Consider the following 22524-nt stretch of genomic DNA (forward strand, 5'->3'; position numbering starts at 1 on the left):
AATTCTGTTATGAAGATTTTGAATGACTTTGACAAATCTTAATATTTTGTTATGCATTTCTTTGCCATTTTCCTGTCACGTGTGGAGGAGGACGGGAGATCCTGTCACCACATGACCCAACATGCTGCTGATGAGCTTAATTAGAAAAGAGCATGGTTATTATAGTAGAGACAGGCATGTATCTGTGTGTGGCAGGTTATTTTGTCTTGATGAAGGTTGAGGTCAGCAGGTCAAGACGCCCGTAAATTCTCCCTGACGTCCATCATTCTCAGGAATGCCCGCCGTCCGTTTGTCCTGCATTCATTTGACACACTGACCTTAAAGCTGCAGCCTGATTCACAGACGGGGGCAAAAGAAGGATTTGATTTATTTTACTTTTTTAAAAATTAAACATCAGCATTTCTTTTTAAATGGCACTGCCTTGAAGAAACACTCGGCAACAGTTACAAAAGAGGAGGAGGAGGAAATGTGCAATATTTTACTTCTCTGAAGTGAAGGTGGGGTGAAGGTAAACAATGCAACTTTAACATGCTGTTGCATGCATCTCCTCCTCCTCCTCTGATGAGTGCAGCAGGTCAGATGAAGCTGAAGAAAGAAGAAACTCCTCCCTGACTGCTCAGATTGCTTAAAAAAAATCAGTTCCTTCTCGATGCCCCAGAGCTTCAAATGAAAAGGAGAAAAACTGAAACAAAAACATTTTAACTTCTTCATTTCTGTCATTTCCTCTGCGTCTCAAGCAGTGCCACAAATTTCTAAACACGCCTGAAATCGGAATATTGAAAATACCCCACCTGACTGTATTTCCCGAGCCTCTGAGAGAACTTTAACCTTAGAAAGGTTAAAGAGGTCATACAGTTTCATCTCTGCAGCTTTATTTCTTCACAAACATGCAAACAGAAAAGCGCAGTCCCAACCTCTGCTCAAGTTTAATCAACACCTTCTCTTATTGGAGATCATCCGCCCTGAAGCATAAAAATAAACAGTAGCAGCATATCATGGAGGACCACGACGTCTTTGTGGAGGAACAGCGTGTTTGTTTGATCTGAGCAGACTGACCGACCGTCGGTGCCATGAGCTCTGGCCTGATCAGAACACAGTAACTGAAGCCTGCACTTTAACTGGTCATGCTTTACTTCAGCTTCCATCTCCTCCCAGCCATGAGCATTTGTAGCATGAATATAAGATATAGATGGTTACCATCAGATTTTTGGGGTTTGGGTGTAGAACTTCTCCTCATGATGGATGTAAACATGATGCCAAGAGAGATAATTACTTTTATTAATTTCACTTTTCTGTGCTTGTTTTATTGAAGTACGATGCAAAGTTACATGTTTTTAATGTTTGATGTTTTTACATTATATTTAAGTCAGTGTGCCAAGCTCAATAACGCCACTACAGCGAGTCAGATGAGTTAGTCCACTTATTTATGGCCAATGGTTGGACTTGATTAAGCTGTGCACACATTAATAAACAACTACAGTCGTTTTGAATGTTCACACATTAGTGATGGTGAGGTTAAATAGAATAAAACACTCTAAAATATTAAAACGTTATCCTAAAAAATGATCAAATGGTGCAAACTTGTCTGTAATATAAAAGAACCCCCCGGACTGCTAAAGCAGAGGTTAGCTGACACACTGCCACGACCTCTGCCTTTTAAAAGCACCAGCTGGTGTCTACCTTCGTTCATTCCACCCCTGCCCTCAGAGTCTGCAGTCCGAGTTATGCTCACTGCCGGATATCTGGCATAGATATTGTTTACATGAGGGGTAAGATAGCTCTCCTCTTGCATCAGATACTAAGATACTGACATTGTCTCGTGGGCGGGGGATTTGCAATATTGCCATGAAATGATGACACCAGAAACACATTCAAAGAGAATATTCCTTACCTCTTTGAGGGGCTGCATTTGTTACAGTGACGAGGAAGAAACAAGAGAGTTAGCAGGTCTTAAATCGGAGCATTGACCACTATTGCCGATTATAGCATGAATTCTGAGCTAGCTATAGCTTTGATGCTACCTGACAGGCTGTCTCAGGTTGTAATGCAGCTTTTTAAAGACGCTGCATGCGTCATATCAGTAAATCGTTACTTGAGTGTTGGGAGTGAAAGGAATATGGTGACTGACACTAAGAGCGATGCTAAAATTACCAGTAACTCCAAGAACCCGATCACATTGTAACCTCATTTTAACTCAACCCAGCCAAGCAATGTTGGTGCTAACCACAGAGAAACCACACAAGAAGTGCCACAAAAAAGTAAATATCAGGGAGTTAAAACCAAAAACAGGACGTGGCTGATAAACCTGTGGTTTACTCTGTGCCATCCCTTCATTTTCTCTCCCCTCTATAGTTTTGTCTGTTTTCCTGCACTTAATTATATAAACTCGTCTTATTACCGAGACACCAGTGGCACTGAACTGAGCGCCAGTGTCCGACTTCACGGGATAAGAATGTGTAAATACTCATTTCATAGAAGACTGTTGGCACACTGAACCCCACAGCAAGACATGTTATTTATTAGGTAACTGAAAATGCTCCAACATCTTTTGACAGACATGGTGAAGAGATTCGTTTCAGTTACTCTGATATGTAATCTGACATGAACTGGCACTGGAGCGCAGTAAGAAGGTTGTGGGTTCCAATCTCGTGGTGATTCGGAGCCACTCTGTGCAGTTTGCATGTTTGCTCTGTGGGTTTAAGTGGCTTTGGTAGTTTGTTCTGTGCCTGCCTGCATGGATGCATGTCTGGAGACGTGACCCGGTTAGTTTACAGCAGTTTTAAAAATAAACAAAAACTGTAGCTCCACATGAACACATGAAGGACTTTAACTGTGCCACACAAGCCCTAACAAGCACTCAGTGCTGATCTCTGGATGTGACGGTACCCAAACCTGATGCAGGTGTTATTATACAATGTTTGAATCTCTGGGACTTTTTTGTTGTCTATTGGAAACCACTTAATTAATTGACGAGACTCACTTTCCAACCTAAACAGTCTGGAGATGAAAACTGTTTCTGCAGGACTCTCCCGTCAGTGTGATGAGGAAGAAGTGACGAAGCTAGAGAGCTGCTTATGTAACAGCGCTCTGTGCCAGGACTTGTTTATCCTGCACTGAACCACATTGTTGAAGTCTGTGAATCTGTCGAGTCAGACCCTGAAAGCCCTCCAAACCACAGCTGGGCAGAGCCCTCGCTGCACAACGCAGGCTGTTTATTCACATCTGGAGCAGAAACAACAGGAGCTTGTGGAGCTCTGGGCGTAGTTTCAGAGACAAACTTTATTGTGAGGAGGAGAAAAGTGGGTTTAAAAACGAAAATGTTCCTGCTTTTTCCTGGACACAGAAAGCTCATGATGCAGTAATCTGAACAAGACATGAATAAACAGGTACACTTTTATAGATTTAATACAGTTTATTATAAGGTTTCCCGTCTAGGTTGTAGAGTTTCTACGTAAAGTTCAAAATGACACCAACTGCTTCAGTGTTTTACTGTTTTTGATTGAAGCTTCTTCAATAGGTGCAAAAAACTTTAAAACATTAGAAATGTTTTGTTCTATCAAAGCAAAATTATGTTTTTTCCATTTGCAAATCTTTTCCCATATAAGGAGATAAATGAATACCATTGTTTGGATTTCCTTCACACAAACAGTGCAGTTCATAATGTGCAGTTTTATTCCCTGCAGGCCCAAACAAGTCAGTCTGTTCTACTTGACACACATGTGCACACACATTCGAGGCTGAAGGTTTCCAGGGTTGGCTGAGGACAGCCACCTGCAGGAAGGAAATCTACAGCAACTTCACAGCGAAAGGATCAGCAGAGCGTGTGATGGTGGTAAAGTGTGTCCTGGTAAGGAGAAGGCTTCCTACCACACACTCACACGGCTTTCTGCATTTTACCGACTTTCTGTGCAGTTGTGTTCTTTCAGTTTTAGACAAGAATGGGAAACTTTAAAAACAGTGTGGTCTCATGTTCAGCAACTCCTTGAGTGAGCAGTAAAGAGCTTGTGTTGGTGCTACTGCAGGAGTTTCATACTTTAAGTAACCTGAAGCAGAGATCACAGCATGAACAGGGCACTCTGTGTCACAGTGAATCCAAATACCTTTGGCAGGGTTCATATGTGCAGGACAACATCACTCACCCCACCCGTTCCCATCATGCTGGGAATGTGATCACAATGGCACCAACTGTGTCTCAGCCACACCTCCACTAACCTGCGTTCACCTTGAGTCGTTCACACGTTCACTCCGTGCTTGCACAGATGTGTTCACATAATCAGAGGATGAACAGCAGTTGCAAAATGCACGTCGTCATGTGTGAGTAGTGAAGAAAAATGAGGGCAACAAACAATTTTTCAGCCTGAAGGCGACCACGCCCTCTGCTGCTGCGACACCGCTGCAAGTTAGCTAGCTAGCTCAGAGCTACTACACTGCAGTGTAAACAGTAAAATTCAAATGGACGATTTAACTATTCTCAGTAATTATGGAGGGGCTCAGAGTAGAGCCATTGATCCTCCTCATTGAAAGAACCAGGTAGTTTTGGCTGACTAGGTTCTGGTGCTGACTGGGTTGCCCCTCAGCTGGGGTGTTTTGGGAATGTTCCACCCAGGATACACCGGAAAGGTGTCTTCCTGAAAGTGCTGGAGGAGGATAAGTGGCAGAAAATCGATTGATGGATTAAAAAAAGCCCACTGTAACCAGTTGCTGTTGGGGTTTTTTTGATCAGCTACAATCAGCTGACCGTGTTTGCCACCTTCTTTGTCTCCTTTCTTGTTGCCAGGCTGTGTTAGAATGGAGATCTATGTGTATCTGTGCGGGCCACCCTCTCCCCATGACATGTTACAGCTCGCACACAGTGATCATAAAATATGATGTTGCCACTGCCCTCACATGTTACCAGTCAGTGCAGACTGACAGCAGATTGCACACCAACCCACGAGCCCCTGAGGTACTCGACTGTTACCCCGTTTAAACTAATACCTGCTATAAACCCAAACAGGTGATTGGAAATCAGTATTTATTGGACTCGTGATGCCCAGGTTTTATTTCGGTGTTGCATACTCTTCATCATGATTCCATCTTAGTCTATTTTTACCTTGTTTAGCTGTTATACTTGCTTTTATACGTTCGTGCTTGTTTTGTGTATGTTTCCATTTACCTCGTGTTTTTTTTTTTTTTTTATTATTTATTTTTTGTACTGTTGTAAGGTGACCTCGAGGGTCTTTAAAGGGTTAGGGTTATTAAAAAAAACAAAAAACAAACCTTTGCACATTTGGAGTTTTACCTTTAACCCAGACTTAGTTTAGTTTCCATTCCACTTTTACTCGTCTTTGATTTCAGCCCATTTTCACATTTTCATGTGGAAACATCTCTCACTGATAATTAATTCTGAGTTATTCAACGTTGGAAGATTTTCCATGTATGATCGCTGCATGACTAAAACACAAAACATGTCTCCCCACTCTCATCAAACACTTACGATTGCAGGACGTTTGCCTGACAGTATAAAGTATCTTGGCACTGATGCTGTTACTAAACTGGAGCTTTTAATAAACTACTGAACTGTCGCATGTGTATGATGTAGCATCACTCACCTTGTTCACTATTTATGTATTAGTTCAGAGAAAAGGAAATACAAGAAAATAAGACGGCCATGGTATAGCTTAGCTTCCTTTGAAAGTTATTTACATAATTAGAATGATTTTATGCATACTACAAACTAAACATGTAACTAAATACATAATGAAAAACTAATGCACATCAGCCTTCAAAGTATTTCTCAGCTTTGACCCACATTTACGTTGCTGGGACCTGTGACTGTGCTCTGATTGTTTCACAATAAAGGTGGAAGTGAATCACGACTATGGACGGGGAACTCTGATATTGTCAGTCTACCTGGCTCGTCTGGGCTTCACACCTGAGTCAGACTGGACTGGAAATTAATTTATGGTTTGTTTCACTTGGCAAGGACTCAGGTATGTTGTATGTTTCACAGAACAATAACCGGAGGGTCTGAGGACTCAGCACACGAAACATTTTGAAAGTTTAGATTAGACTTTTCCCGTCCTATTTCAGGGTCAGTCAGCAAACATTTACAAACAGTGTTATTGCATCATGTCTGGAGACCTCATTCTGCTAGGCGCAAATATTGCATAGTTTTGTGTTTGCAGTATGCCAGTGTGTTGAAACTCTAATCAGGGATAGCAAATCAATGCTAATATTGATCCTGGCTAGCTGACAGTCATTATATAATGCTAACATTGCCTAAAAGCTTTTTGTTTAAAGCTATGAAATACAGTCTTTATTCTATTTGATGTTTCTTATAGAAAAATAAAAATGATGAATTGAAAAAAGCAATGCAGTGCTGCACTCCAGGTGGAAAAATAAACCACGATGGAAAAATGGTTATATGATTATGTCATCTCTGCCAATGTTAACGACCCCTGAACTTTCTGGACTATTTTGCAAATGAATGTTGGGACAACGTGAGAAGAGTCATGTCGCCTCAAACAGAGACAATTTTATGTCCAAGTGATGGAAACTTCCAAAACATCCAAAATGTTAGAATGATGACAGCCGTAAAAACGGGGCCCAGTCGGTGCTGTCACGTGTTTGTAATGAATTGTGTTAGTCGATGTTTTTCCTCATTGTTAAACTGCTTTTGTGTCAGAGTGGTTGTGCTAAACTTGTAGAGTTTGACAGGTTGTAGGTCATCTGGTCTCTGTGCTGCAGTCGATTGATTTCTTTAGCATTGCTGTCCTCTTTTCGGGGACTTTCCGCTGCTGCCGGTCTTTGTACCCTTCTAAAGGGATCAAGTTTACTCTGTGGGTATAAACATAGAATTTATTTTTTAGATGTCTTAATAGAATTTTAAAAAAGCACCTTAGGTTTCATTTGTAGAGAGTTCAAGTTTGGAATCTCTCTGTGGGTTTAATTGACTCTTGCACATAAACCTGAGTGACTTTGAGCAGATTTCAGTGTGTTGACTGGGAGTGATGGCTGCTTTTGTTCAGGCCTGCACCTGATTTACAATTTTATATCCAGTCCTGCAAAGAGAAAGCCCCGACAACATGCAGTGATACTCCTCTCCACAAATGTTTTCTTTAAATCGGACTTTTGTACCTTTCTACCATTAATGACTGGCACTTGGGCTCTACCCACCTACACAAAGCAAAATTAAGAACTTTTAACCAACCAAAAAAACCTGGATCTTTTCTCCAACAGGAGAAATCGCATGACTAGGCTCCACACCCATGCACAATCTCAGCGATGTCCTACGCCAATTCTTTGATATTATATAGCCCACATGATAAAACTAAATAAGAAAACCAACCTGCAGATATTTCAGGCGGACATTTAAAGCCAGTTGCTGGAAGCTGCTGCCAATTAGCTTCCAGAAAAGACTCATTCAGAAGCACAGCTGATGAAGCAGCTCACCTGCAGCTCGTTAAGAAACCCTGCAGGGAGAAATCGAAGCAAATCAATGCCTAAATATAATTAAATAATAGCAATTAGAAGGATTTTCCCAGCCAAGAATGGTGAAATACTAAATTCATAACTGGCCCCATTCATTAGATGCTTTAACATTAAACCCTGATCATAAAAATAAGATGAGCGATACAGATAAAAATCCAAAGCTACAGGCTGTTGCTTTAAATCTTTTCCATGTATTCTGCCTTTCTGCACAATAAAAGCTTTTAATTTGGTAACACTTGACTGAGCTGAGCAATCGCTAACCAGATTAATTTCAGTGATAGTCTCTCAGTCACAGCAGCCGGCTGCCATGAATCAACTAATCTGGATGTAATTGAACTGTCAACAATCCCAGTGTGCAAAATGTGATGCAAGACTTCACAGTTGGCGTCATGCGCATCCACTGAAGGTCTCCAAAGTCTCCTACACGTCGATCCTAATAAGGCAAACTCACCTCTGTTATCTTCAGTCTAAAGAAGGAGCTGGAATGCGACCTATGCAAGGTTTTTCTTCTAATAATAGAAAACACAGCGGCTGCAAGTCTGCAGAGGCTCCATCATTGCATTTTTAAAAAAGACTTCACTGTGAATGACCTCACAGAAACAAGAGATCAGAAAATTCTTCTACACTGTTTAACTGTCAAAGCATCAGAATAGAGACGGAAACCAAAGAAAGCTGGACAAGAATGGATCCGATGATCGGAGCCAAAGTTCCTCTGGTGATAAGAGAGGGCAGAGTATACAGAAAACCAAAACTGACATAAAATACAAATGTTAGTGAATAAATAAATATGTTCTTAAATCAAAGACAAACAGGTGTTTTGTTAATTCATTATTGTTAATACTTCTTTAACTCACCTGTGCTTACCGTTCCATCAGTCTCTGTCTTTTCTTATTTAATTTTACATTTTATTGTTTAACTTATTAATCACCAGTTATTTACCAACCCCCTCCTCCTTAAATGTGTTTCCAATAAATCCTAAATGTTTCTCCTTTCCTAAATTTGTCATGTGGATCTGCTTTATGTGAATAATATGTTTTCAAAATTAATTATCGCCCATATTTCTTTTATTTCTGTGAATATTTTTGGCAGTTTTGGTCCTCCACAGCAGAGTGTCTACATAAAAGACAGTTTTAGAATTTCTTTCCTGCCATGTTTAACGTTCATCTACAAAATGCACTTTGGCGAGGAGCTGACACTGAATGAAAAAGGTCAATGGCCGAGCAGAGACGATAAACAGGTCAGTGTCTTTTAAGCCCGGCGAGGTTTTACCCTTCCCCTGTTTGGATGATGGAAAGGTTGTTTTCCTTTTTTATTCTCACTCTGTGCTGAACAAAGTGTCAGTGTTTAGTGGGTGAAGAGCTGTCCACCTGCCAGAGCTCAACACTAAGTTGTTTGTAGCCAAGTTAAACTGAAATAAGCTGACGTCAAGCTGATCTGCCAGCAGCTATGCTTTGTATCAAAGACTGTGTTCCTCCAGGCTCAGTCAGACTCGATGGTTTTTCTGCCCAAAAAAACGGCAAAGATACGAGAGGAGTTACTCCTAAACTGGACATTCAAATGTGCTCATCTCATCTTAGGAGATAAAACTTGTTTTAAGGACTCATATATGTAAATGTCTATTCATATTGTCTAAGTTGTAACAGGACTTTAGACATGGATAACCATTTAAGGAGAGAGTGAAACAGGCTGTTTTACAGCTGATCCAAAGTTTGTTTTTGCCTGTTTCAGTGTAAGCATAGTTTTCAATAAATTGCATACTCAAAAACATGTTTTGTCTCACTCCCGTTTCTTCTTTTTGCGTGTTGAAGCTCGACTTGGAACATTGTTAAGATCCGACCATGCAAAATATAAATTTCTTTGCCATTCATCAGCTTTTGATCGCAACTGTGTATGAGTGAAACGTGGGTGTTTATCAAGCCTGGTTTAAATTGCCTTTATGAACGACTTTGTATAAATTCCCATATCTACTTTATGATTTAATTGATATTAAACACAAAATGACAAATTATGCATGAAATTCAACTTTTACAAAGATATTTTTTCCCATTTTCTGCCGTATGTCTCCTTTTGTGCTCTTCATGTCAAACGTGGCTAAAGTCTCCAAGAATGAAGTCAGTGTCAAGTAAAGCCACTCTGTTTCCTTTTTCTGCTCTTCACTCCGTATGACCTCAGTGGGAGTGGATCTTTCTTTATGTGGAGCAGCCATTTGGATGAAGTTTTCCTAAATGAGGATGAACTAAAACAGCTTGTTTCAGACAGACGATGAACTGAGGGAACAAAGTATGAAATAATAAGGATTATTTTTACCTGATTCATGTAAAGCTGCTCCAGCCTGAGAATTAAATATTGAGTTCAAATTAGGAGGCTCGCCTTTAACTTGCAGAAAGTAATAATTGCATTGTGGCTCCTTTTCAGTGACCGCTTCACTCACAACAAAATAAAAAAAAAGTCTATAGTCATGGTGCTGCAAAGCAATAATCCCCTTTCTTTCTTTTTTGCCTTTTGCAACACATTTGGCAGCTTGACGTCACGCCTCACTCAAGTTTTTAATTTAATGTCCTGTGTCAGTGTGAAGAGGTACTAATCTGTCATTTCAGATCCAAGCTAAATCACATCATCACAAACAAATCTGTCACATTACTGTTTATGGATGTTCGTTTTTACAGACAGTCCCATGCTGGGAGAGAGCCACGCGACATCAGCATGAAAGTAACCCGACCCAAAGAAGTGTGTGTCCTGATGATTAGCCAGGACACAGCAGGAATTTATAATGTGACCCAGTAACTGGGTCATATTATATCTGACACAGGTATCATTTAAAGTCTGGACACCTAATATTTTGCAAATTGCTCCACTTTGAACTTTGGCTTGAAGCTTGTTTGGTAAATGTTTAATGAAGCAATGTTATTCCATGTTGTTCTGCTAATGAAACAGGGAACAAACTAAGGAAAGTAGGCATAGTGCTAGCGAGAAGCTTTGAGCGCTACATTGTGAGTGAGCTACCAATTAACCTTGCAGTGTCAGCGGTTTCCCATCAGCACCTTGACTGCTGGCAGAGACTAAACTGGGACAAACCAGCCGGGATAATCTGCACAGAAACAAAAACAGAGAAGCGAAGACTTTGAAAAAAAAGGGTTTGTGTCAATAACAATCCACCAATGACTGCACCGCCACAGCCACTCCTCTACTGCTGTCGTGGAGTCGTGTGGAGTTATGATGATAACAGATCAATGAAAAGATGAACTAGATTTAAAAGAAGGAATCCTCAAGGTTGCTCTGCTGATCCACACAGGAAGCAGCGCTAACATAAAAAAACAAAGGACTAACTTAAGGTCATTGTCCAGACACTTGGCAAATTTGTGTGCTTATTTTTGAACATGAATAGGGAGAAAATTGCAGACTCAGCCAGACGGGAGTCCTATTAAAAAAATATAATGGTGGACTGTTGTTTGGTTATTTAGTAACAAAGCCGTGCTGGCCATGGCCTACATATTTCTGTTTGTTTAGCAAACGATAAGATCTCTTGTTCCCGGCATCAATGTGGGCCGCCTCACCACGGCGGAGAGGCACAACAAAAGGGGAGGAAAAAATATGCATGAGAAAAAAGCAATGTCAGTGCGAACTGGTGTCTAAACTTAAGGAGAGAAAAGGAGAGAGGAGGCGTGTTTGTGTATTTGGGGTGTGGAGGTGAAGCAGTGCATAAACAGCTACTTGTTCACCATCACACTTCATCTTAGTCACAGTTATATATGGTTCATATGTTTTTGGACAATTACATCAGTTATTCATCATTTTAATTCTGTAAACCAAGTAGTTTTGCCACGATATTCATCTTTGATTGATACTGACGCCTATGAACTTGGTTGTTTCTGTGTTTTAGTTTTTACTCTTTGATTGGTGTGTATGTACTTGTCATAATCATACTGCTGTCCATCTTGGCCAGGTCACTCCTGAGAAAGAGATTTTAAATCTATTAATTTTCAGAGGCTCAAAAGTAGCTGCTTGAACTCTCGGTAAGAGCTCCAAAGAGACGCTGACGATGGTGAGGGACACCATGATTAAGATGAAGAAACAAAGTTAACATATCAGACATAAAGCAGAAACGTCAGGAGCGGCCAAATCAACAATCTGTACATGAAAAGGCCTGGAAGACCTGAAGCTGTCGAACACAACAGGAGGTAACGCTATTTTATAAGCGTGTGTCTGCCAGTGGATGTGGTCTGAAGAGAGGACGAGCATCATTTGATAATGTCCATGGGCTCCAAACTTTGATGCATTTTTTTTGTTAAAATGTTTGAATTAAACTGAAAATCTGCACTTCAGTTGTTTGATTGAAACCCTGGTGGACCTGACCGCATATCTGAGAGTTTCAGTTTGAAGCCAAACTGAATGCTTCACCACCGCCGCTGATGAGTCAGGTTTGCTGGTATCCTTGTTCAAATTTGAAGTAGAGCTATTTGCACTTGACAGACACTTATTATCACGCAGCCACAATTTGCACTGCACTGTGATGCTGTGACCTAAAAGCTGTGCTCGCCTCGAGGTGAGTTACCAGTCTTGATCTGCAGCTCCTCTGGTGCAGCCACAAAACCTAAGCTAAACTAATCCAGCGAGAAGCTGCAGGAGGCTGTGATGGTCTGTGCAGCTGCCAGCTTGAACACCAGGATGTGCATGAATTAAAATAAAACTGGATGGAAAGAAAACTCAGGAGGCCAGTTCATCGGCTTTTACTGTAAATACTTGTGGAGCAAACACAGTATGTTACGTAAGATTTGGGCAGCAGAAAAGCATAACAGGTTTCAAATATGAGTCATGCAAAGTCAACCCATGATAAAACCCAACAAAACACAGGATAAAACACATTTGACACCTTCCCTGTGAAAGCAAACACGAGACTTTACTTTTTAAGTGGCGTCTGCACTTATTTACATATCGGACGTGAAAATTATTACACCGCAACAAATCTTTGAATCGGTTTGAACTATTTTCAAACTGATTTTCAAGAAGGTCTCTGCACTGCTGTCTCCACTGCATAACCTGACACAGCTTGGTCCTATTCACGTAAAACACACCCGGGTCAAATCAACATTTCAGGAAGACACTTGAGTGACATCACATTACCCCCGACGTCCACGTTCCTCTCAGTTTCCGTCTCCCGACATGTAAAATGTGTCTTTTTTTGTATTTAGCAAAGCGGCTAACGCGATGCAAATGTGCCACGGAGGCCTTCTCCAACACATGCTTGGAGACGGGCTGCCTCTTCTGGCTCCTACTGCTGCTCATTAAATGACAGAAAGGACCCATTGTTGCGTCAGGGGCTTTCTCAGACCCTATAGCTGAGTGTGAAAGACTGACCCAGATTAGGTTGATGTTTGGATGGTGCATCCATACGGCTTGCTCGGCTGTTGCTTGGTTACTTCAGTGTCTTTTTAGGATTTCAGACATTTTGCCATGGTAACATTGCATAAGAGAGCGCTGGGGGTTTGGAATTACCGCCGCCCAGCTGTAGAGAGAGGAGAGAGCGGCTTCGAAGCCAAAAAAGTTCAACAAAGTTAAAGAAGCAGGGAGTCTGGATGCCAACCGGCTTTTTACCCCACTGATTAAACTCAGTGAACGAATTTTAAGGCCTTACAAAGTAACTTTGCTCCCCTGAACTGAAGCTACAACGTAACAACTGCAGAGTCATTGTTACACTATAAACACCACTTTGGGGAAAAACAGCAGCACTGCACTCGTGATGGAAATGATGATGGCTCTATTTGATTATGCAGGGAAGAAAAATCGCATTATTTTCTTTCTAGGAAGATCAAAGAATCTCTTGTGCTGTAAATTTTAAATATAAATCAATCCTCATCGCTCTGAAACTGACACTTAATGGCCTCTTGAGCTCTAAATGGGTCACTTTCCACTACTGATAAAGTTAAACTAAACATTTTCTCTGAAATACCTGATTACTCAAGGGCATGTGAACACAATGAGTAAAACAGTGTCCCATTCCTGCTCCAAAGCCTCGAAATAACCTCATCTCGACTACAGAATGAACCCTGAAATCCAGAGAACACAGTCACCTAATAACCAGTTCTTTTTTCAGTGAATCTGTGTGTCTGTGTGAAGATACGGCAAATGTTGGGTTAACACAAATCTAGGTTTTGGTGTAGACCTAAAGACTCGTACTAATCTCATCAACAGTTACTCTGCGTTTGTCAGGACCCGAGTGCAGTGCTGCGTTTGGTTCTGTTCGATGATGGATCTCATATTTTGGCTCAGAGTGTCTCTCTGTTCCTGCTTTCTGTGACAGCCACGGCTCCACTCTGCGCATGGGTGGAGGGGCATGCAGTTTCATTGAACTCAGTGCTTTCCCAGGCCTCTTACCCCCAAGTTTAACCCACTGGATACCAAATCTTAACCCAAGGATAAAGCTAATTCCGATTTTTGTTGGATGTGGAAACAACAATAGCGAGTCGTAAAGTTCCAACTTTTTGAAACGTTTATGATGCTGGTGGCAAGAATGGACTTTTTTCATCAATTTAAATAAGTGTCCGAAATAAGTCCAATAAGGAAATTAACGAGCAGTGCATGTCAGACAGAGGTGCTTAACTCGAGTTGTTTCTCTCGGGCACAAAGATGACTTTGTGATAAAATCTGTCAGCCCTCGGCTACAGGCCGGCTCTCAGCCCGAGGGCAGCCGTCACTCATGAAAACAAAAGAAGAAAACCAAAATTAAAAAAGAAAACAAATATTAATCAACAGCTCAGCTTTAACTCCGTCATCATTTCAAAACATTTCAAAGAACTGCTGCAGCCTTTGTTCCATAAAACAGGCGGCAATGTCAAAAAACAAGCAAAACACTGATCACAAGACGATCGACGTACATCTGACGGTAGCACATCCAGCAAAGCTTTAAGTCCTCACAGTGCAAACCAAACAAAACCATATGCAACACGTTTCAAATGCCTCAGTCAGGACTGACACTAATCTCCCCTCCGGGGGTGTTTCTGTCCGAAACATTCGCCTCTGGTTTCTACTTTTACTTGATTTAAATGAAAATGTTTAAATGATGAGTACTCAGGAGCGTGATACTGCCGAACTTCCTGTTAGGCCAGAGCCTCTCCAAAGTAAATGTTCAGTGGTGGGCAAACAGCAGGTCATTGGTTAAAAATGACTCGATTTGAATATTTACCCAAAGAAAGCAGCAACCTTAAGGAGACGTTTAGTTTTTAGTTATATAAGGTTTAAGGGAACAAATATAACCGGGTTTCAGTGGCACGGACCTACAAATATATGAAATTCTGTATAAAACATAACTTTTTAAGATAGTTCTATTTCTTTTTGTATGGTATCTACAGGGTTGTGTAAAAGTTCTGAAACAATGCAAAATGATTTATAGGTCTACAGCTGTCATTGCATGTGCCAGACCGCGAGGTTAGATTTAGGGTCCTACTTTACTCCATCTTATCCTCTAGTTACAGCTTTCCCCTTGGCAAATATACCAAGCTCCCAGCATCCCTTTGCACTGCCCTGCACAGGTATACCCTGTCCCTGAAACCTCAACACCTTAACTGCAGTTTGAGACGGTCTGTGATGGCACATCCATCCATCCATTCTCTTCTGCTTATCCAGTTCAGAGTCCCGGGGGGTGTATGTGGCCTATCCTAGCTACCACAGGGCGAACACTCGTGTGACTTTAGCTAATGTGAAGCCTGCTGGCAGAAACATGGGAATAGTTTAACCACACCATCCCTTTCAGGGGCTCCAGCACACACAGCCTCACATCTTCTGGGTCAAACCTAAAGGTGACCAAACATTAGCCATTAGGACGCATTAGGATTAGTTTTTTTATTGGCCTTTTATCATCATTATTGTTTCGTCAGTAGTTTCTGTGTCATTTCTTTATTAGTGTATTTTTTCTGTTATGTTCACCTGTATTTATCGTGCTTTGTGATTTTCTGCAGGGCAGTTTCTTCTGCATTAGCTTTTCTTTTGCCCTGTCTTTTGTTTGAATTTAGTATTCTGCTGCTCTGCTGCAGAGATCAGTGTCTGTCTTTAAAACATAACCATTTTTGTCTGCGTCTATTTATCCAGCCACTCGGCAGGTCAGCTGTTCCAAGCATCTCGGCCCTTCGTGTTATCCCAGACCGACTCCGTGGTGTTGACATTAGCCATCATCACTCAGGACTCTTTGTTCTCTCACTGTCTGAAATTTGTTCTTTATGAATCTGGCTGAACGTTTGGGACTGTTGTGATGAATTTAGGTTTGAACACACGCCTCCTTCACTGTATTCTGTGGTGGGTAAGCATGCAGTAAACTAAAGTGCTTAAAGAGTTGGTGTTGTTGGTGTTGTTGAATCACAGAATGAGTCCACGCACAAACTAAAGCATTTCTGGAGTTTCTCTGCAGCTGTTTTCCTGGCAAAGCTTCCATCTCGTGCACCGCAGATTTGAATCATCGATGAATCCATCTTCATAAGAAAGTTGCTCAACGTGTTGACTCACAACGAGCAACTTATTTCCTTTCTGATCTCAGATGCGTTGCGGGAAAAGTTTCAGATAGCACTGCAAACAGTCTGTGTGTATATGTGGGAGTTTGTGTGTGCAGATTAGTCACTCAAGGCCAAAGCCCTCAGCATTGGAGATGGCAATGGTCAGTTTCTGTTTGAGCTCCTTCCTGGTTCGATACGGAGGCAAACAGATCTGATTGAAACAGGTGTGAGAGATCGGCAGCCTGCAGAGAGAAAAAGAAAAAGAAAAACAAAGTTATACAGTGAAACATAAAGAGGTGCCAGTGAAATCACTCTTTCATCAACCTTTTCTGTTGAGGTTGCATCACTTTAAAATGACTGCATCAAGACAAAAAGTCAGAGATGTTAACACTGACCACTGAAGCCTCACTGAGGCTGCAGCTGCTGCACAGAGGGAGCAGCAGAAGCCAGAGCTCCTCTGCACAGCAGCACTGCTCATGCATTCTTCACATGATACTTTTCTGACAAAAAAACTTTGTAAAGGGAGATCAAACGCAATAATTCCAGATGACAAAGTCTCTAATTAACAACTACAAAGTGTGACAATCACTTGTGAGTGCGGCAGAAAAACCCACATGTCCAAATTGTTAATCCCAAAGTTGATCATCGAATGCCTCCATAATTAATATTATACAGCCCAATATATACAGAGCTGTTAGCATTTTCCCACACAGCTTTATTTATCTATCAGCTCCTGGTGCTTCGACAAAAGGAACGAAGAAAAGGAAACAATTAAGGAAACATTTTAGAGTGTGTTTAGTTAGAGATTAAAGGTGTGTGTGTGTGTGTGTGTGTGTGTGTGTGTAAGCAGCAGTGGGCCAGCTTGCTCATTCCTGACCCAGATCCAGAGTTGGTTAAAGTTCAACAGTGAGTCTCATGTAAACAGCTCCACAAATCGAAACCTCCAGCGAGTCAGCCGAGGGAGTTTCAGCCGAGCGACTCGAACGCTTCCGAAACTCTAACCCGAAAAATGAGGATGGAAATGAAACAATTTTGTCTGATCAAGACACTCGATTTATTCTTAAAGACTGATTATGCAAACTGTTCAAAGAGTCTGTGTTTGTTCCCAGAGGCACCTGCAGTCAAGTGTGCAGACCTCACACAGGCAGGCAGCTCTGAGGACTGCTCCGTGTGCATTATGTTTCAGAGCTGACAGTGTGCAGCCCGAGTCCTCGTCTTAATATGGCAGTTTTTTAAAAACCTACCAGTCGGTCGGCACATCAATCTTGGCGATTTTGAAGTTGAGGTCGGCCATTCCTCCGACTGGAACGCGGTCGCTCCCTGTGGCAAAGTGGAGGAGCTTCTTTTGCAGTTCCAGAGGGAAGGCCAACACCACGTCCCAGAAACATCTGCAACAGCACGAAGATCATATAATAAAATAAACAAATCAATTACAGAGACTCGGAGAGGGGAAGTGGATTCTCTAAGGGTTAAAACGAGAAAAGAAACACTTGGACGCTCGCTGTCATTCAAGCAGTAACTACAGAGAGAGAAAAGTCAAGAAAATAAAAAGGAAAAATGAATATCATGATCACTGAGAGCCCTGCGACAAACTGTCCGTCCCACCCCGACCCTGGCATTGCTCCCGTCCAAACTTACTTGCTTGTAGCCTTCAACGTTTCTCGCTTTGTTAACGTTTAAAGGTGAGTTCGATCGTGTGACATCATTTATATGATTATTGCAATCTTTATGTGTGTGGTCGAGACACCAACATTAGCTGACAAAACAAAGCGCAAAATGAAACTTTAATCAGACAAACACTAACAAGAATTTTTGAAACTGCTGGCATCACAGCAGGCAGACAGCACTGAAGTTGTATAACAGGCCTGCAGCTGCTTGTCAGCAGCACGCTGAGTTACAATATCTGCGGCTCACAAGTGTCGGCATTTTCCTCCCTCACCGCCACAAACAAAGGCCTGTGTGTGTGTGTGTGTGTGTGTGTGTGTGTGTGTGTGTGTGTGTGTGTGTGTGAGTGTGTGTGAGTGTGTGTGAGAGAGAGAAACAAGTGAGAATTACACCCTGCGAGAAAAGGAATCCAAAGCAAACATTTGCACCCTGCACACGTTACTTCCACCTTATTTCAACAAACAATCAGAGCTGAGGAGACACAAAAAGGGCCGTAATTCCACTTTATGGTCTGGAGCGACAATAAAAGTCAAAGGAGCCGAGCAACAGTAACATTTTAACGGGTGCGCTGACCTCATCACATTATGTAATTTGTGCATGGAAAACTTACAGTGGGGTCAGCCTAAAAACAGAAAATGTACAGAGGTTCTCTGTCCAAGCAGAGAGTGGGAGGTATGTGTGGACTTCCTGCGCAGCAGTTAGCTAGTGTTAGTAAACAGGAAGTGCTGGGGTCGTACCGTACGGTGGCGTCGGTCTTGCTGTATCCTTCGTACTGAGCAGCTTTCTGCAGGGCGCTCATGTCGAGCTCTGGACTCCCGCACACCAACATCTCCACCTCCTCAGGCCGAAGCAACTGCAAACACCAGACGATAAAACACAAATGATATACGATTCAGAAAAAAACCTCAGCCGTTATGTTTGTTTTCCCACATTAATGTTCAACACAACACCAATTATTCACACATGTGTGCGGCTGTAATCTGCAGCTGTCTGGTTGGTGGGTAGTTTCCTCCTTTATAACAATTTCATGAAGGGGATTTTGTTTTGTAAAATATCCTCTTTGGTTTGTGTTCAGGCTTAAAGTTACTTAAAGTTGTGGTGTTGTAAACTGGTGTTGGCTGAACAATACAAACTAACTGACCAGAAGGTTATTCTGTTCATGATGTTGGACCAGAAGTCACATTAGGTCAATAACCAACATGTCGCATCATCTTCAAACTATTCTGACGTGTCTGAGGTGCAATGATTCGGCACACTTTGGTCTAATTCTAGTTTCCTGCAGGCTCCTCCAGCCACAGCCAGAGAAAGACTGGAATTTTTTGATCATGAGGTCCATCTGTTTTATTTCCTAATAGAATAAGACTGCATGAATTTCAGTCTTATTCAATTAAATCAATTAATGCAGTTTTATTTCTGGAAATCATATGAATGTGGGCTGGAGCACACTGCTCAGCTGTTCTTATTACTGCACTTCATGCAGTCTGAGCTTATGTTGAACTCTGTTTCTTCAGTGCTGTACAGGTTACACAAAATATGTACTAAATGGAAACAGTCCCTAAATTACCGATAAATATAAACTAAAGACAAAATAAAACAAATATGTTTAATAAACATAAACAGATTTCCATTTAATAAGCAGAATTTGACATTTTAACCTTGGAAGTCTAAATGTTTTAACCCACAGAGCTGATGTCACTATACAGAAGCTCTGCAGCCTTGCCACATACCAGCTTCTTCTAAATTAATAAACGAAAACATAACACCACCTAAACACAGAATCGCTTCCGCTGCTCGGGCGGCGTAAGTGAAGCTCAAACAGCAAACGAGGAGGAGAAACAGGAAGTCTCGTCAGAGCTCAGCAGCTGATAGCATCCGATGTGTCAAACAGTCAACTTCACAGGAATCCAGTGAAAGTTTCACTTTATTTTCTAATGAAATGAAAAATAAACTGCCTGCAAGGTGAAAGCAGGTTATGAGCACGCAGCCTCGTCCTGACCTATCTGTGCAGGACAAAGACTGAAACAGCGAACCGCAAAGAACGAAGGAAAACAAACTGATCTTGAGACATCTGACCCAGTTCACTTAGCTGCTAGAAACTCCATCAATACTCAGCGCACAGACGCAAAGTGTGAAACCCTCAAAGCCAAACACGCCCCCATCAAAAATACCGTAGGGCTGTCTCATCACATCTTGAAACGTCAGCGGGTGCGGACGTGACTCAAAGAGCGACACTAAACGGAAGAGTCAGAGTCATGTCAGAAAAACTGAAAAAAAAAGTATTACTCAGAAAGCAGAAGTAGGTGAAACTCACGTCAGCACATCAAAACATCACTACCTGCTTTTAGGAAGTCAGCTCAGAAAGACGGCGAGGCTTTTATTTTTACTTTGTCAGGATAATCGTGTTGATAGCAGCTTAACAAAATAAAATAAAAGTCATCATACTGGGAAAATAACAGACGCTGAACAAATTGCATTTACTTTATTTCTTAATGTGAGCAATTTGCATTGATCAGGGTGGATGTCGATCGGCTTATCCAACGCCGTGGTCCAAAGAGAGGCGCTCTGATGTTCGGACATTCTCAAAGTTACTAACGAGACAACATCAAAATTAATTTGCATCAATTCGATCTTTATGCTGCTCGGAGAATGATCGAGTCCAAGTGACGAGGCACGTGTGCAGTGATTTATTCTGCATAATAACCTCAAAGAAAACCAAGTTTGGTTTCTACACGACTCAGCTGGAGTGAAGGAGTATCTCTGGGTCTTATACATGACAGAATAGGCGTGTGTAGTGAGAGACTGACAGGTGGATTATGGGTGCAGTCTGTCATCATACGGTCTGTTATGGTGACGATACGTGGTGCTGTAAATAGTGGCCAAAAGAACAAGATGACAGATACCATCGATGGGAATGAGCTCTCTCTGGGTTCAGCTTTACAGACTGAACATGCTTCTCTGCTGTGTTGGCAGACAGAGAGCTGCACACAGCCCTTTCAGCCACTGTCTGTGATTTTCATGCTTTATTTTTCATCTTTAATGTTCATCTCATGACCCTGATAAGGTGACAAACTCAGTCATTCGGCTGAAAGAAAGAGAAAGACATGATGGTGTAGGCATGTCCACTCAAGAGGCAGGCCAAGGACACTGGACGGTTTGTGTCTCTCACCTCCAGAAGAGCTGGAAGCGCCGGCTCATCTGGAGGTCTGGGTATCTCTGATTAGACTGCCGAGTCTAGGAATAGTTTGGCTGACTTGTTAATGTTTTATTGTAAGTTTAAAGAAGACAGGAAGAGCTCTAGACTTTTGGTGTACTCGTAAAATTAGTTGCAGAAGAAGTGCAGTAAGCAAAGATGAGTTAGGCCAGTGTTTCCACATCAGTGTGTGTAGATTCCCAGTGATGTAACTTTCCTCATTGTGCACTCCGATTTGTTGTAATGCAAAAGCTACTCCAAAAAACCCAAAACCAAACACCTGCTCAGCCATCGTGTCTGCAGTCGTCTGCATCCACAATCACAAGCAGGTTTAATCCAGTCCTACAGTGACTGTAAACTGAAATGTATATATCACTAAACGAATCATAAATGATCCAAACCATCATAGAGACGTTCCTGGAAAAGCACACGGACACGGTACGCATGCCGTTTTTCCCCCAAACTGATATAAGGAGGCCAGTGGAGCGAGTTCTTATCAGCAAGCCTGAGACCTGCTGCCACTTTACTCTTTACAGTTTGACTCGTCGTTTGTCTGACCCAGATTCAGACTCGGCTGATAAACGGGGGTCAAACTGGGCAGCTTTATCTCTAACTGTAAGAAAGACTGTGGGTTTGACTCCATAATCTAAAAAGTCGTACTAACACAAAAAATAATCAACGCATGAGGGTTTTCTTTCCTTCACGGTTGCTGCTCAGGAAGCGATAAATCTTACATGACTGGCACTATTTGAATTGTTTCTCCAGCAAATTTATACACAGTTGATCTCGAAACAAACAGAGAACTGGTATTTTGAGAAGCCCTTCACTGGATGGAGTGCACAGTTTGGCCTGTTCCATCTCCCTCGAGTTTAATTCGAATGTTTAAAATGTGACAGAGAAATATTTTAAAGGTGCCATGATCAGGTGGAAGGGAATGGATGGGTGTCTTTGCGTAAGAGTCTATGTTAAGAAATGCTTAAGAAAAGGATATATTGGTCTTTAAATAACACATTTTGTAGCAGACTCACCATGAGAGCGTCCGATGCGCACACACTGTGGAAGCCGTGGTAGAAGGCAGCAAACTGTTTATAAATGGATTTATTCAGCAGGAAGTCGACATAGAGCTGGACATACTCTGTGGAAAGAGAAAAAACTGTTTGATTTCCATTACAAACATTTGCCCTTCAGCCTTGGCTCCTCCGTTCAGCAAACACAGCGAGAGGGATGCTGGTAACGAGTGGGCTCGGACCCCAACAAGAGCCACTGGATGGAAAATCAAGTTTAATAAGAGAAGCAGAGTTGATGTGCTCAGCTGGACTCTATCCCCCCAGGAGGAACAAAGAGGCTTTTTACCTGAGCCAGGTTTCACCGCTCGCATGGAGTTAAAGAGCACAGAAGGCGCAATAAAGGTGTTCCTCAGGATTACACACTCGAGACTATTAAAGACTGCAGGACAGTAGCTGTCTTTACATTAATGAGGATGTTGGATCACAGAGCTGATTTCACGCTGGAACAATTTCGTCACTAAGTGCACTGCATTAAAAGTTCAGAGACTGCGGAGTCTTATATGAATCCATCAGCCCAGCGCTGAAATATCTTTCCAGCTATTCAGCGAATGCTCATCCGAACCAATCCGCTGATTTTACATCCAGCTTCTTATGCTGCATGCTTATCAGATGATGGTCTCAGCATCTACTGAATTTGCTGCCAACACTA

The 22524-nt window shown here is 41.8% G+C and overlaps 1 protein-coding gene across 1 annotated transcript in view; it reads right to left on the reverse strand.

Moving 5' to 3' along the window:
- Positions 1–12184: 12184 nt before the first annotated feature.
- Positions 12185–22524, reverse strand: part of hectd2 (HECT domain containing 2) — a 55714-nt gene continuing 45374 nt past the window's right edge. The window contains exons 19-22 of the mRNA XM_040034016.1: positions 21837–21943; positions 18356–18471; positions 17198–17341; positions 12185–16195 (exon numbers count right to left, since the gene is read on the reverse strand). Of these exons, the coding sequence (XP_039889950.1) occupies positions 16075–16195; positions 17198–17341; positions 18356–18471; positions 21837–21943 (488 nt within the window). The 3' untranslated portion in view covers positions 12185–16074. The remainder of the gene's footprint in view (positions 16196–17197; positions 17342–18355; positions 18472–21836; positions 21944–22524) is intronic.

The sequence above is a fragment of the Simochromis diagramma genome, unplaced genomic scaffold, assembly GCF_900408965.1.
Source record: "Simochromis diagramma unplaced genomic scaffold, fSimDia1.1 OVJJ01000176.1, whole genome shotgun sequence".
Taxonomy (NCBI): Eukaryota; Metazoa; Chordata; class Actinopteri; order Cichliformes; family Cichlidae; genus Simochromis; species Simochromis diagramma.